General features: G+C 41.8%; 1 protein-coding gene across 2 annotated transcripts in view; it reads right to left on the bottom strand.

Annotated features, from left to right (window-relative positions):
• Positions 1–17,496, bottom strand: part of kdm5ba (lysine demethylase 5Ba) — a 147,298-nt gene that overhangs the window by 106,207 nt on the left and 23,595 nt on the right. For both annotated transcript variants that reach the window (XM_059950509.1, XM_059950508.1), the window contains exons 5-7: positions 16,877–17,011; positions 5,292–5,388; positions 3,246–3,358 (exon numbers count right to left, since the gene is read on the bottom strand). In XM_059950509.1, coding sequence (XP_059806492.1) covers positions 3,246–3,358; positions 5,292–5,388; positions 16,877–17,011 — 345 coding nt within the window. The remainder of the gene's footprint in view (positions 1–3,245; positions 3,359–5,291; positions 5,389–16,876; positions 17,012–17,496) is intronic.

Genomic DNA, 17,496 nt, shown 5'->3' with positions numbered 1-17,496 from the left:
CAGACTGAACGAGGCTACAACTCCAGACCGCTACCCCGTGCCGCACATACAGGACTTTGCAGCAAACCTACATGGGGCAAGAAGCTTTTCCAAAGTAGACCTCATCCGGAGATACCATCAAATCCCGGTGCACCCTGAAGACATCCCCAAAACAACACTCATCACCCTGTTCGGCCTGTTCGAGTTCCTCCGAATGCCGTTTGGCCTGAAGAATGCCACACAGACGTTCCAGCGGCTAATGGAGGCGGTGGGACGCGACCTGGACTTTGCGTTCATCTATTTGGACGACATCCTTATAGCCAGCAGTAGTTGCCAGGAGCATCTGTCCCACCTCCACCAGCTCTACTCCCGCCTGAGTGATTTCGGCCTCATGATCAACCTAGCCAAATGCCAGTTCGGTCTCGATACCATCGACTTCCTGGGCCACAGGATTACCAAAGACAGGTCAACACCTCTGCCCGCCAAGGTAGATGCGATCTGCCACTTTGCCCGGCCCAACACGGTCAAAGGGCTGCAGGAGTTCATTGGTATGGTGAACTTCTACCACCGTTTCCTCCCCTCAGCAGCCCTTATCATGCGCCCTTTGCACATCCTAATGTCAGGTAAAGGCAAGGACATTACTTGGGACGAGGAGGCCGCAGCCACTTTTGTTAAAGCCAAGGAAGCCTTGACAGATGCGGTGATGCTGGTGCACCCCAGAACGGATGTTCCGACCACACTCACGGTGGACGCATCCGACACAGCAGTCGGTGGGATGCTGGCAACCCCTGGCGTACTTCAGCAAGCACCTACAACCACCCGAACTCAAGTACAGTGCTTTCAACCGGGAGCTGTTGTCACTGTATCTGGCAATCCAGCATTTCAGGTACTTCTTAGAAGGCAGGCCGTTCACCGCGTTCACAGACCACAAACCGTTGACCTTCGCGTTCATGAAGATGTCCAATCCCTGGTTGGCTCGCCAGCAGCGACATCTGTCCTACATCTCTGAGTAAATGACGGACATCCAGCATGTCTCAGGAAAGGACAACATTGTGGCGGATGCACTCCCCTGACCAGCTGTCCAGGCCCTGTCCCCGGGGGGTGGACTATGCAGCACTGGCGGAAGCGCAGCAGGCAGACGACAAGATGCCCAGCTACAGGACTGCAGTCTCGGGTTTGCAGCTGCAAGACTTTCTCGTAGGCCCAGGTGAGAGGACCCTCCTGTGCGACGTGGCTACCGGCCAACCTTGCCCCATCGTCCCGGCAGCCTGGAAGCAGCGAATTTTTGACTCTATACACAGTTTGGCGCACCCATTTATCAGGACAACCATCCGGCTGGTCTCCAGCAAGTTCGCATGGCATAGACTTCACAAGCAGGTCAGTGAATGGGCCAGAATGTGCGTGCAGTGCCAAACAGCCAAGGTGCAGCTGCACACTAAAGCCCCACCGCAGCAGTTCGAACCCACCCACCGGAGGTCTGACCAAATTCATGTAGATATTGTGGGCCCCCTACCAGTGTTCTGAGGAGCGCGGTACCTCCTAACCATGGTAGACCGGTTCACGAGGTGGCCAGAGGTGGTCCCGCTCACCGACACATCTGCCAATTCCTGCGCCCAAGCACTGATTGCAACCTGGGTAGCACGCTTCAGGGTACCGACAGAGGCGCCCAGTTCATCTCCAGCCTGTGGTCGGCTGTGGCCAGCCTGCTGGGAACGCAGCTACACCACACAACTGCCTACGACCCACAGTCGAACAGACTAGTGGAACGCTTCCACAGTCACTTGAAGTCGGCTCTCATGGCCCGCCTGAGAGGTCCTAACTGGGTGCACAAGCTTCCCTGGGTCCTGCTTGGAATTCACACAGCGCCCAAAGAGGACCTGCACGCCTCATCAGCTGAGTTGGTGTACGGCACGCCCCTGGCCGCCCCAGGAGAGTTCATACCAGCCCCAAGGAGGAAGAACCCGCAGCAATCCTGGACAGACTACGCGAAAGGCTCGGCAACCTGGCCCCCATACCGACTTCACAGCACGGACGGACCCCGACCCATGTACCCAAATACCTGCAGAACTGTAAGTTTGTGTTTGTACGAAGGGGTGGACACCGGGCACCGCTACAGCGGCAGTTCAAGGTGATCAACAACAATGGGTCCATGTACGTTCTGGACATTAGGGGGAAAGAGGAGGTTTTCACAGTGGACCGACTCAAACCAGCCCATGTGGACTTGGCACAGCCGGTCGAGGTTCAGGCACTGCGGCGCAGAGGCAGACCTCCCAAACAGAGGCTGATCCAGACTGTGGACATTGGGGGGGTGTATCGCTGGTTCTGGGTGGGGGGTTATGTGGCGACCCACTTTCTGCGCAGGCGAACCGGCTCACAAATAGCCAGCATGCAGGGAGAGACTTTGGAAATGCACCTCTGGCATCATTGCGGCCCGGAGAGGGCAGGCGCTAGGGATTAAATGCCAGTGCCGCGAAGTTTGATAAACTAGTCTCGAAACGACTTACCGACTGCATGTCGTTGTCTCTAGCTCTGTATGTAGTACATTGCTACACCTCTACCTATTAAATGGCATCTGATAACCAAGCCCAGCTCCTGGCCTTCAAGCGTGGCTTAACTACTAAGCCCAGCAGAACAATTTCTACTGACAGAAGGGGCGAGAGAGTGTGTTACAAGTGCCTGAAGACCAGTTGCTATAGGCAGATGAAGCTTGTCAGCCATGGTTGGCAGTTCATCTGGAAGGAAATTCTGATCTCAAACCTCCACTGCCTTGTACACTTATGGGGAAGGCTTCAGGAGTAAACCCCCAAAGAAAAATCCAGAGCTGGAATCCCTAAGGCAGTCCTGCATTGAGTTCAATGCTGACTGGCAACTCCTGTGATGCAGCTGGTGCCAAATTATATTGGTCTCTCCTGTTCTTTTAGATTCATCAGCTGAGTGGAGAGGGGAGCATACCATATGGGCAACAGCTTGCTCTCCATTTTGTACAGCCCTGATTAACTTACTGGTTTACTTACATCAGCTCTCTTAGACACAACATCCATGGTCAACCCTGACAAACGGAGGGTATTATTGTTGCCTCAATGGATGGTTAATGAAGTTTTGTACCTCATTATATGCAGTAATAAACTAATTTAAATTAGTAATAAATATACAGAAAGAATATATTGTCAGGCAAGTAAACTTTATCAAGAATATTACAATTATTCTTTTGTTCCTTCCCATCCATGCCCAAACAATCCCTCAACGACATATTTAAGAATACTTACAATATTAGAGGGAACAGTAGTTCTGCTGTTCCGCAGTGTTCTGCTGCTTCGCTCTAGGTCACTGGTACGAATCTCACTTCCCTCCTTCTTCACTCCAGTCATACTGTACTTCTCTTCATTTTAGAAAAAAAAACAACTTTCAGTTCTGGAAAACTGAGCACTAAGACATTGCAACTATCCAAGAAAAATACAAAAGCAGTAAGGTCTTTACTTGCAGTAAAAGTAGGCCATAACTTCAAAAATTTAACACAGTCACACATGCAGCACACAAAATGCTGAATGAACTCAGCAGGTCAGGCAGTATGTATAGAAAAGAAATCAACATTTCAGGTTGGGACCCTTCATCAGGGCTGGAAGGTGCCAGAATAAGAAGGTGAAGGAGGGGCAGGAGGACAAGCTAAAATGTGGTAAAGTGAACACAGGTGGGAGAGGGAGAGTAAGAACAGTAAAAAGTTTTTTTTTTTCCCTTGAAGCCGCAAACACAGAATACTGAGTAAAGGCTAGAAAGAAAGTACATGGCAACGGAACAACTCCAGACTCTGCAAAGTAAAGACAATTCACACAAAAACTCTAGCCCAAAAGCAAAAGAACATCTCCAGCATGCACTGATTTTCTGTTCTAAAATGACAGAAATGAAAGCTGAAAGCCATTTGACCCTTCGAGCCTCTCATTCATCAATGTCAAAGCAGATTTTCTTAGCACCACTTCCACATCCCTCAATTTCTTATTGTTTGGACACATATCTATCTCTCATCTAAACGAATACGAACATGAACCTCACAGATCAAAGGTTGGAAGTTGTTGGATTCAACAGCTTAATTCTCAGATTAGACTGTTGAACTGATATTTTCTTTGCAGTTTTAACAATTATCTGCTTGGATTTGATATAATTACTTATATAGAAGTAACCACTTAATATCCTAGTGGTTACAGTATGTTTAATAAGCCACCAATGGTTACATAAAATTTAATTCTGGAAAGTTCTGGAAGCTTCTTTGTACTGCATCGTTTGAATAATGATTTTCTAATCAGTTAACTCATCTATAAACTTAAATGGAAATTTTCCTTATCTATGGGTATAAACTAGCTAAACAAAGCAGCACACCAGGAACTATTTAGTTCCTTTGTCTCTTTGCTCAGTAGAGATCTAGGCCTTTACCATTGTCTGTCAAACTTTCCTCTGTTCTATCACAAGCTTTGTGCTTCTTTCCCGACTTCTTAAAGGACCTTGGATCCAAAATTTGTTGTCTCTGATTAATCTCAAAAGTGCTTGTCATCTGATTCCAATTTCTTTTTAAACAATTGGTCACCGATTGAATACTTGGCCACAAAACAAAATAAAAGCCAATTTTGAAGGAAAATCAAACTGCCAAAAAAGAATGCTATTTTAACCTAGGCCTAGTTTTATGAAGCAACTTCAAGTGATTCTTGATGGATTAGTATGAAAAAATACTTCCTGCTCATTATTCCAACAAGCACCTAGAGAGGTACCAGGCTAAAGTAGCCATTAGTCCAACACGATTACAGCATGAGGAGTTCAATTCCAGCACAATCTGTAAGGAGTTAATTGACAATAAGCTCTGATTTCCTCCCACAAACCAAAGATATACGGTTAGTAGATTAATTAGTCATTGTAAATTGTCCTGTGAGCTGGCTAGTGTTAAATGAGTGAGTTGCTGGGCTATGCAGCTCGTTGGGCCAGAAGGGCCTGTTCCATGCTCTCTAACATAAAGACCCCAAAGGTTGCACAAAATGCACAATGGACATGTCTGCTTCAGTATCCTTATATGCTACTAATAATTCTTTAATACAAACTCTTAATTTAATGCAATGATAAATGATAGCTACATCCAACCATGTTCTTTTTGTTTGGGAAAACTTAACCACCTAACACCATACATGGAAAAATACCACACAAGGTTTTTGGCCTTTTGTGTAATTCTTCAGTTTTTGATGCAAAATAAATTAAGAAAAATATCCTGAACACTTCTAAATAAATAGTTTATATGAACTTTGCCTGAAATACATTTAGAAGGAAAATCATACCACTTTCACATTTCATTGATCCACTCCTTGTTTTAGGTCGCAAGCCATGAGCAGGAACCTCAGTGATATCATTAGGCTCTGTCTTTATGTCTCCTACCTGTAAGTTAAAATTGAAAACAATAATTTAGATCTGCTACTCAGTCTCAATGAAAATCTTTTGATTCGGATGGATAATGGAATAGCCATAACTGCCAATGTAGTGAATGTGGAACTCGTTTTTAAATTCCGTTACAAAATAAGATCCTACATTTTCATATGTAAATCAGATCAGATACCCGAGTAGACTGATTAAATGATCTGGAAATCAGAGAGTCTAATTAACATGATTCATGGCTACGGGCAAGCCAATGACACACATTTTCCCACCATGTATTAACCAAACATTCATATTAATGTGTGCTCACAAACAATGGGCAGCTACACTCTAAGGAGCAAGACTGCATCTGGAGTTGCATGCATAGTTCAGACTCCATAGAATATATTAATGGAGGGAAATATGGCCAAGGTTTATTGAAACAGCTCCTAAAATGGTTTACCAAAAAAGAAATTAAGCAGACAGGACCCAATGAGCTCAGACTGAGAGGGCACCTCACAGAAACACTCAAGATTCTTATGGAATTGACATGCAAACTTGACATTTCTCAAAGTCTAGAACTGGGGTCACATTCTCAAAATAGTATTTTTCCACTCCAAAACATTGAATCTCAAATTCTCTACCCAAGACAGTTGTAGATACTCAGCTGCTAATTATATTCAGGATGAATTCATATATTTTACAAGAATCAAGAAATATGGGGGTTTGTCCAGTTAAGTGAAACCGAAGCAACAGATCAGCCACAGCAGGCTGGATAGTCTAGAGACAGAAGATGCTGCAATTTGAGGAACTCAGTGACTCAAGAAACATTTGTGGATGGAGGGCAAAAGCAGAGAACATTTTGGTCAAAACCCTCTATTGGGATAGATGCTGCTTGAACCGCCGAGTTTCTCCAATTGTTGTGTTTTGCTGAATAATCTGCACGTGCTTCCTTTCTTTAATTATTATCTGTCAGACAAAATAAGCATTGAGACAAGTCCAACATGGCTGGTTAGAAAGCAAGGATTAAAATCACATTTGGAGTCAAAAAAGATGTGGCACTTTGGAAAAAAAACACTACCAGACATAGCTAACATTTTACAGCCATCTGGAAGATGCAAAGTGCAGTTCAGAAACATAAGAGGGCATTGTCTAAACTAGTGACATTTCCAGTGAAGCAAATTTCAATTAGTGATCATGTATAGGGACTTTATGAAAGAAGCATAGGCCATTCTTAATTGGAGTGAACGACCAAACTCAACTGAAAATATTTGCCAAAACCTACACGTGCAAGTGAATGAAATGCAGAACACGTTACCTGTAAAGATACATTTAATACATCTTAACTGTCAAAAAGGCAAATCAAATATGCACATGTATGGTGAATGCAAGTAGAATAGCAATGGGATATTTCACTGTGCTGATGTAGATTTTTCCAGAACGCCTCCAAGACTTTCCCTCAATTTTCCCATGGGTTTTTATTTGGAAAATAGATCCAGTTCGCACCAATTAAGGAGCCTTAAGCCTTATAGCAGATTAGGTTACACCAAAGGTTTCCAAAGAGGCACTCAGATAACTGAGGAAGATAAATTGGCAGGGGAAGAGAAGTTACAACAGTTCTTCCTTATACAACAGCTTTAACAGAAAAGTATTTCACAACAATTCACAGGATAGCCAATTATAAATGTCAATTAGGACAGCAAAAAAAGGTTGCAGTAGTAATTTTCAGGTAGTTTTTCAAATTGATCACATGGAACAAAGGAATATGGCATGAATGTGGAATTTGTGTAACTGATGCCCTATCCTTTCTCCATACCTTTCTTTTTTCTATTTCCTTCTGATAGAACTAGTCCACATCACCCAAGTCTATTCTCTCCTACTCCCTCAATCTGCCTATCACCACACTCCTCCCACCATGCTCCCTTTATTCATGTTCCATCACCTATCATACTGCATCTTCAGTCACTTCCACCTATATCCTCCCAGGTTCTGACATTGTCCCTATCTGGTGATCACACCCCCCCCCCGCCCCCACTTTAATCCACCCATCACCTGTAAGCTCTGGCTCCATCCCTTTCCTCCAACTTTTTATTCTGGTTACTCTTTCCAGTCCAGAAAAAGGCACTGAACCTGAATCATTGACTGTCCATATTTTTCAACAGGTGCTGCCTGATGCACAGTATTCCTCCAAGGCTTGTGATTTTGCAGAGAATTTAAAGAGCAAGTTCCTTGGCTAAGACCCTAAGCAAATTAAGACAATGCTGAAATGTTTAAACATAGATGCCCTAGAGATCAGAATTAAAGGCACTGTAACAAGGAGGAAAGTAGAAGGATACAGAGATGAGGAGGAACTGGTTCCAATGAAGAGAATTGGAAGAGTAAAGGTTGTCAGCTGACAGACAGATTACAAAGAGATTTTATATACAGAAGTAAAAGGATGATAAAGGCAGAGATAAAAGTTGCATGAATGAAAGGCTCAGAGTTGTACTTCATTAAGTGTAGAAGTGTAGAAACAAGATTGAGATAAGTATATGAAGCATACATACTATAATCATTTAAGGAAAGAAATTTTCCAAAATTATACATACACAGATACATAAAGTGACTGCAGGATAGTAAGTGTAGCTATTAACAATGGCACAATGGAATTTAGGAGGTAATCTTCCAAGAGGTTGTTGTGAGGAGTAAAGACCAGCATTAATTCAATTTACATATAATATACACAAAAGAGAACACAAAAGTAATAGTTTTACTACAACTGTACTAAGTCTTGGTGAGACAACACTGCAACTATTAGTTTTGAACTCTTCACTCAAGTGTATGTTTGCCTCTGAGGCTGTGCAGAGAAGACTCACAAGCTTTATACCAGGAATATCTCGTGCCTAATTCTTTAGCATTTAGAAGAATGAGGGATCTTGGTGAAGCATAAAACTTGGTGGGGATTGACAGGAGAGATGCAATGAAGACATTTTCCAAAATAGGGAAATCTAGAACCAGGGCTCAGGTTAACAATGGGCTACTGATTTAAGACTAACAGGAATTTCAAAGCATTCTCTATGCCAGATAATCTATAACCTTTAGATTAGACCCTGTTTTATTTCGATGCAATTACATCTATTAGATTTTAAAATTTAAAAATAACTAAAATCATGACTTTCACTTAATTGCATGCTCAAAATCAGACTGTGTACTTGTACAGATCTGATCAACATGCTTCAATTATATCATGTCATGTCCTTCTGGAAGATTGCACAAGAAGCTGAATCACACCATTTTATTTTCCTTCACTTTTCCAAGCTCTGGAGAGCACTAAAAAGGCCAATGTTTATTGCTGACAGTTAAATGCCCTCTAGAATGAGGTGACCAGCCTCTTGCTTGTCCCATTAGAGTCCTGCTCAAGACCATTTCCACAATTCTTTTGGCTAGGATTGTCCAAAATTACCAGCCAACCATAAACAGCAATAGCCTTTGAAATGCGGCTACGTTGTGAGAATTTGCAGGAGTCCCCGACTCCACTGCCCTCCTCAAAGATCAAAGCAAATTATCAATGTAAATATGTCACCATATACTGTACAACCCTGAGATTCATTTTCTTGCTCAATAAATCCAATAATCATAATAGAATCAATGAACAACTGCACCAATAGGGCAGACAACTAATGTGCAAATGACAACAAACTGCAAATAATAAGCTTACTGTAGAGATTAATACAACACTTTACAGTACAGACCACCCAGTTCAATACCTGCCATTGCCTGTAAGGAGTTTGTACGCTGTCCCTGTTATTGTGTGGGTTTCTTCTGGGTGCGCAGGTTTCCACCCACAATCCCATCATTGTAAATTGTCCTGTGATTAGGCTAGAGTTAACTCGGGGAATGATGAGTGAAGCTCCAAGGACCATAAGTACCTTGCTGTATTGCAAGCAACTGAGAAGGAAATGAAGAGTCCTTGAAAATGAGTCAATAGATTGTAGGAACAGTTCAGTGATGGAGCAAGTGAAATTGAGTGAAGTTATTCCCTCTAGTTCAAGAGCCTGATGGTTGAGGGACAATAACTGTTCTTGAACCTCATGGTGTGTCCTGAGACTTCTGTACCTTCTTCCTAAGGGCAGCAGTGAGAAGAGAGTACAACCAGTGTGATGGGGGTCTTTGAAGGATGCCGCTTTCATGCAACGATGTTTCATGTAGATGTGATTAATAGTGGAGAGGGCTCTATGTGTGATGGACTGGGCCATATCCACTACTTTAATAGGATTTTCCATTCAAATGCATTAGTGTGTTAATGCCAGACTGATACAGCCTGTCAATATACACTCCACCACAGTTAGTCAAAGTTTTAGATATCATGCTGAATCATCACAAATGAAGGAAGTAGTGGCGCTACTATGCTTCTTCATAATTGCACTTATGTGCTGGGTCCAGGACAGGTCTTCTGAAATTATAACACCGACGAATTTAAAATTACTGACTCTCTCCACTCCTGATCATCCAATGTGATCATGGACATGGATCAAGTGAATCCAATGGCTCACAGACATCCAGTTTTCTCCATTTGAAATCAGTACTGACATTGACAAAGAGGTTATTGATGTGGCACCATTCAGCCAGATTTCCAGTTTACATCCTACATGCTGATTCATCATTACCTTTGATTCGGTGTAATCAGCAAAGCTTAAATATGGTATTGGAACTGTGCTTAGCCACTGTCATAAGTGTAAAGTGAGTAGACCCGGGGGCTAAGCACACAGCCTTGTGGTGTGCCTGTGCTGAGATTGTGTAGTTGTTGTCAATCTGAACTAACTGTCTGTAAATGAGGAAATCAAGGATCCAAGTGCACAAGATATCAAGCCCAAGATCTTGAAGCTTATTGATTATAAGTACTGAACGTTGAGCTGTAGTCCATAAAGAGCATCCTGATGTATGCACTTTTGCTGTCCAGATGTTTCAGGGTTGAGTGAAGAGCCAATGGGATGGCAACTGCTGTGTACCCATTGTGCCACACAGGTTGATAAACTGGAATGGATCCCAGTCACTTCTCAGGCAGGAATCTCAAAGAGTTAACTCCATGGTGGTAGGACGTCCTCAAAAGTTATTGTCAGAAAAGCCTAAACAGACATTTGTAATTTTATTATATGTAGAGAGTACACCATGCACCTGTACTGGTGGAGAACAAATGGTTAGATTAGTCAATGAACTTTGTGTGATGCCCAATATTACCTCAGTTTAAGTCACAGACAACTTCATATGCTGAACAGTTAAAAATGAAATTGCTGTCGACACATCCCCATTTCTAACTTAAGGCACAGCACTGAAGATGGATGAGCCAATGACACTGCCCCAAAGAACTCATGCAAGTTTTGTCCAAGGACTAGGCGAATCGACCCAACAACTACAAACACTATCCTTTACATAAGGTATGCTCAAACTAGTGTTTTCCCTCGAATGCCCAATGAGCAGCTTTACTAAGATAACTTAACGTAGAATGGTTCCAAGCACAAGACTTCTGGCTCCTTATGCATGCACTGGTCCTTCAGCAAACATGAATACCTAGCTCGGATTGTATGCTAAACAACACAACGGAGGAGGAAACCGTCAGATCACTGCAGTCTTTGCCACCAAAGTGGTATTCACTTCACAATGCTATCATAAAAACAAGTGGCCAGAATCACATCAGGGCTGTTGAACTCTTCCTGCTGGTTCACTCATTACCTTAACAGATGCAATATAGCAAGAGTTGCCCTTCACGATTTGGACAACTTCACTGATGGGCGTCAAATTCCTCTGCTCAATACATTGTCCCTGACAACACCCTGTTTCCACCCTTCTTCAGAAAATCAAATATACAAACAGGAAATTTTGAGAAGTCCAAATTTAGTACTTAGATCAATGTCAGGTGATGACCTGTTCATTACTTTGCCTTTTCCAGAAATGTTTACAAATCACCATATTGCTGCCTGTTATCTGTACCACCTGTAAATGACAGAATTTTCTTCAAAGGATATTACCAAGCCAAATGGACCTCTACCACAATACAGCAGGTTTGTAGTCTTTGCAGTCTTACTTAAAATTCTAGATCAACTAAACGTTAAAATTCCAGAGCTCCCATAGTAGGATTTGAACTCCTCTCATTGGTTTGCCCATAGGCCATTGGCTTACAAGTTCAGTAATGTTGTCTTCAGACTACTGTCATCCCTAACAGCAGCCATTAATTGAAGGCTGTTTGGTAATGACCACTGTGGAAATTTAAAAACTGTGGATGAAAGAATTAACGTTTAAAAAAGTTAGGGGGAAAAAACTGGTCAGGCAGCAGGACTAGAAAGAGAAAAGGTTAATGCTTCAGGATTAGGATTAGTCACCGGAACTAGGAAAGAAACTACTTCAGATATCCCAGAAGCTGGAAAAGCTGCTTGTTTGGAACAAAGGGACTTAACATTTACCCTCTACTTTTGTTCCACCCTGCTTCTCAGCTAAACTAAGCACTTCCCTTCCCTGCCTGACAAATTGAACAAATTCAGTCTTTTCTGCTTTTATTTCATGCTTAGTAATGCCATAGTGAAAAATAATTCTCATATGCTCATCTAATTATTTTCATCTGTGTACAGTAGTACCCACTTATCAATTATGAATGCAATGTTTAGCACAGACTGACTCAACTATCTTTCCCCCTCAAGTGAAAGCACACATATCAATCCCTCACTGAATTCACACAACTTGCATTGGTGTTTCTCCAAACTGCAGCTAGCACATCATTTTTACATCAATGCTGCAGCTTCTGGTACAAGGAACACTAGAGTTGCAGCAGGTAGCAATTAACTCCAAAAATGTGCAGTGCACCATGGCTCACATCAAATTTCCATAGGGTCCTTTACTACCCAGTATTCTGATGGGTCCTTATCCAAATATATGACTAACATATATCATTGTGACATCATCCACCAATATCTAAACTTGCATACTTTCAGTGCCATAACAGGGGCATCCATTGTGAAAGAGCTCCCTCAGGAACGTGAACATAAGTGTGATCTTTTGAAAGGCAGAACTCGTTTGAGGGTATACACCTACTTGTGGAATGAAATTAGATGTATAGAATTTCATAGGTTAAAATGTGCTTTATGCAAGAAAGAACTGGATTTGAAACATATGAAATTTGAATATAATGTTTGCAGAATAGGTACATTTTCCCTGAAAGTAACCTGCAATAATGTAAACTGGAGACATTATTAGACTCAAGTGACAAACACAAGAGATCCTGCAGATATGAGGAAATCTGCAGATGCTGGAAATTCAAGCAACACACCCAAAATGCTGTGGAACACAGCAGGCCAGGCAACATCTGATAAAGATTTCGCCCTCCCCCTCCTACTTTCAAATCTCTTACTATCTTTTCTTTCAGTTAGTCGTGACAAAGGGTCTCAGCCTGAAACATTGACAGTGCTTCTTCCTATATAGATGCTGCCTGGCCTGCTGCATTCCATCAGCATTTTGGGCGAGATTCTGTAGATGCTGGATATCCAAAAACAACCCATACAAAATGCTGGAGGAATTCAGCAGGTCAAGCAACATCTATGGACATAAAAACAGTCAACATTTCGAAACAAGACTTCCACCTGGAAGCTTGTGTGTGTTGCTTTGGGATGCATCGTGCTCACTCGGTTTCCTTCAAGACCCAGCTCAGCCTCTATCATCAGGAATAGACGGTCCTTTCAATCTAGCAGAGAGATTCACTCCTGCTTTATTAAGGCAAGTACTTTTGTTTAAATTGAGAAGAGCAAACTGTTCATTTTGTGATGGCCCCCTATTTAAATGGTAATGTCTACATTCATTAAATTCCAAAGATGTACAAGTTATAGATTAATTAGTCCATGAGTGTAACTGGGCGATGCAGGCTTACTTTGCCTGAAGGGCCTGTTACCACGCCACATCTCTAAAATTAAAACTTAAAATTAAATCATGTGAAGAAAGCCTACATGAAATAAACTCCCAAGTCAGGCAGCATCCATAGGGTGAGAGGGGCATAGAAATAGGAGTCCCAAACACTTTCTCCCTTCACTAATGCTGCCTGACAGTTTAGAAAATTAGGAAAATCCTAATTTTCACACTAGGATGCCAACAAGTTTGAGATGACAAGGTAATAGCACATCAGGTACATAAAGTTCTGCAAGTAGCTTTAATTTTGAAACTGTTTTTAAAGGTGTGGCCATAAACACAGCTGGCCAAGGGTGAGGAGACTGGAAGCTCCTGTACCTTCAGAACCAAAATACATTCACTTTCAGTAATAATGCAAAATCAAAACATAGATTCACAATAATTACACATCTGTGTTTCATGAAAGCTAAGGGCTTTCACATGTACACATGGCATCACAAAAAACAGGATATCCAATATATGAGATCTGTGCCAGTGGCAAATTAATGCATGACTGAGGAACTGGTGCAAGGGTAGGCTTTCAGATTTCTGTATCATTGGGATCTCTTCGAGGGAAGGTATGATCTGTGCAAAAAGGATCGGTTACACGTGAACCTGAGGGGGACTAATTCTTGCGGACTGGTTTACTAGAACTGTTGGGTAGAGTTTAACTTATTTGGCAGGGGATGGGAAACAGTGGAAGGGCTGGGAATTAGACAGTTGTATACAAGCAGACGCAGTAGATAAGCAAAACTGCAGTCAGCAGAATGGGATAAATTGTAACAGGGGCCAAAAATCAAAAAGGTTGACAAATACAGGACTGAAGGTGCTATAATTGAATGCATGTTGTATATGAAATAAGGTGATGATCTTATAGCGCAGTTAAGAGTTTGGCAGGTATGACATTGTGGGCATCACATTGTGTGGCTGAAAGATGGGAGCTTAACATCTAAAGGAAAACTGTGTTGAAAGGACAGGCAGGTACACAGAGGCTGATGTGGCTGTTGGGAAAAATATAATCAAGTCCTTAAAAAGGGCTGACGTAGCTTTGGAAGATGTAGAATCCTTGTGGGTAAAGAAACTGCAAGGGTAAAATGATCGAAAAGGTAAAATGACCCTGATGGGAGTTATCTACAGGCCTCTGAACAGGATGTGGGCTACAAATTACAATGGGAGATAGAAAAGGAATGTCAAAAGGGCAATGTTAGGATGGTCATGCGGGATTTCAATATGCAAGTAGATAGGAAAAATCAGGTTGGTGTTGACTTGGATCCCATGAGAGAACTTCTAAAATGCCTATCTGATGGCTTTTTAGAGCAGTTTGTGGTTAAGCCCACTATGGGATCAGCTCTTCAGGACTGGGTGTTGTGTAATGAACCGGATTTGATCAGGGAACTTAAGGTAAAGAAACCCTGAGGAGGCAATGATTGTAATATAAAATTCACACTGTAATTTGAGAAAGAAGCTAAAATCAGATGCATCAGTATTACAGTGGAGTAAAGGGAATTATAGAGGCATGAGAGGGGAGCTGGCCAAAATTGATTAGAAGGGAACAAAAGAGCAGCAGCAATGGCTGGAGTTTCTGACAGCAATTTGGAAGGCACAGGATAGATACATCCCAAAGTAGTACTCTAAAGGCAAGATGACAACCATGGCTGTCAAAGGATGTCAAAGCCAAAATAAAAGTAAAAGAGCAAAAATTACTGGGAAGTTACAAGACTGGGAAGCTAAAGAAAAACAGAAGGCAACCAAAAATGCCACACGGAGTGAAAAGATGAAATATGAAGGTAAGCTGGCTAATAATATCAAAGAGGGTACCAAAAGCTTTTCCAGATATGTAGAGTGAAAGATGCAAGAGTAAATATCAGATTGCTGGAAAATGACGCCGTAGAGGTAGTAATAGGGAACAAGGAAATGGCAGACAAATAACTATTTTGCATTTTCACTATGGAAGACATACCAGTATACCAAATGCTCGAGAGTGTCGGGGCAGAAGTGAGTGCAGTTGCTATTACTAGAAGAAGGTGCACGGAAAGCTGAAAGGTCTGAAGATAGACAAGTCCATAAGGACATAAGACATAGAGCAGAATTAGGCCATATAGCCCATCGAGTCTGCTCTGCCATCCTATCATGACTAATCCCAGATCCAAATCAACCCCAAATACCTGCCTTCTCGCCATATCTTTTGATGCCTGACCAATCAGGAAACTATCAACTTCTACTCTGAATATATTTAAGTGCTTGGCCTCCACCGCAATCTGTGGCAGAACATTCCACAGATTCTCTACTCAGAAAACATTCTCCCTTACCAGTTCTAAAAGTTCACCCCTCAATTTTGAGGTTGTGCTCTCTAGTTCTGGATATCCCCACCATAAGAAACATCCTCTCCACATCCACCTATCTATTCCTTTCAACATTTGGTAGGTTTCAATGAGATTCCTCCATATTCTTCTAAATTCATGTGAGTACAGGCCCAAAGCTGCCAAAGGTTTCTCATATATTAACCCCTTAATTCCCAGAATCATCCTTGTGAACCTCCTCTGGACTCGCTCCAATGACAACAAATCCTTTGAGAAATGGGGCCCAGAACTGTTGACAGTGCGGTCTGACAAGTGTCTTATAAAGGCTCAGCATTATCTCCTTGCCTTTATGTTCTATTCCCCTTGAAATAAGTGTCAACATTGCATTTGCCTTCTTTACCACAGACTCAACCTATGAATTAACCTTCTGGGAGTCTTTCACGAGGACTCCTTAGTCCCTCTGCACCTCTGATGTTTGTTAGATAATGGTCAGCGCTATGATTCCTTTTACCAAAATGCATCATACATTTCCCAACACTGTATTTCATCAAAAGCAAGAGAAAATCTGCAGATGCTGGAAAATCAAAAAAACACAAAAATACCTTCAACATGGTCTCGGCCCGAAATGTCAACTGCACATGATAGTTTCACAGAATCAGAACATACATATTGTTTTGCTCTTACGAACAACAACCCTATCAAAGAGCTCGATCATTATTTAGCAAAGAATGCATTAGTAATAAGTACTGTACTACATACTGTTTAGAAAAGTAGAAAACAAAGGAAATTGTTTTAAATTATAGTTCAATAATGGTAATGTATTTATACTTCACAAAGTTGTTTAGAATTGTAAAATAGTAGATTCTTAAAATAATGGCATGGTACTGGTAAAATAAGACCACCAAAAATTTTTTTTTTTTAATTACTTCACACATCGAACACTGTAATTACATAAAAACAATTCACTGCATTTTATTTAAGGCAGCCGCTATTAGTAGCAACCTGAACCTCAACTGGACCCTTGAAATGTTTGAAATCCATGTCCTTAACATATCAGTACAGTTGATTCCTGCATTATAGCTGTTCGGGTAATGGGAATTCACCTTTACAGAATTCACAATTCACTACACAGAAACCTGCGATACAGAATTCACTCATGGAACTTTGAATAGACACATACACACACCAACATGGCTTCATGTAATGGAAAATCGTGACAGGAACCATTTCCTAAGTAGCACCCCCACCCATGACAATAGTTTCACTTTGCATATCAACTATACGGTCACTAGAAAAATTACACTCACCTCTGATCGCATACGTTTTGCACGGCGTGCTGGTACAGCCATTTCTGAGGACTGTACTGACTGTCTCTGAACTATATCATGTGGCTTATACTCTTGATCTTTTTCATCATTAATCAGACTTGGCTTCTGTACACACTAAAAAGAAAGGTCATAGAAATAAATTACTATAATTTGATAAATTACTTGTTGATACACCACTTTGTAGGTGTCATTACAAAGAAGGCACAGCAGGTCACCTGAAACTGACAAATTTCTATAGATGCACTAACTGGTTGCATGCCCAGGTACTGAAGTTCCAGATGCAGCCAGTCCATCACAGGTAAAGCCTTTCCCACCACTGAGCACATCTATAAGCAGTGCCACTACAAGAAAGCAGCATCAAAGACCTCCACCATCCAGGCCATGCTCCCTCCTCAGGAAGGAGGTCCAGGAGCCTCATGACTCACACCACCAGGTTCAGGAACACCAGGCTCCATCATGGATAATTTCACTCAGAACTCTGAATTGATTCCACAAACTATGGACTTGCTTTCAAGAACTTTTCAACTCACGTTCTCAATATTATTTATTAATTACTTATTTATTATTCTTTTTCATATATTTGCACAATTTGTCATCAT

The sequence above is a fragment of the Hypanus sabinus genome, chromosome 25, assembly GCF_030144855.1.
Source record: "Hypanus sabinus isolate sHypSab1 chromosome 25, sHypSab1.hap1, whole genome shotgun sequence".
Classification (NCBI taxonomy): Eukaryota; Metazoa; Chordata; class Chondrichthyes; order Myliobatiformes; family Dasyatidae; genus Hypanus; species Hypanus sabinus.
This window is presented reverse-complemented; position numbering and strand designations above follow the sequence as displayed.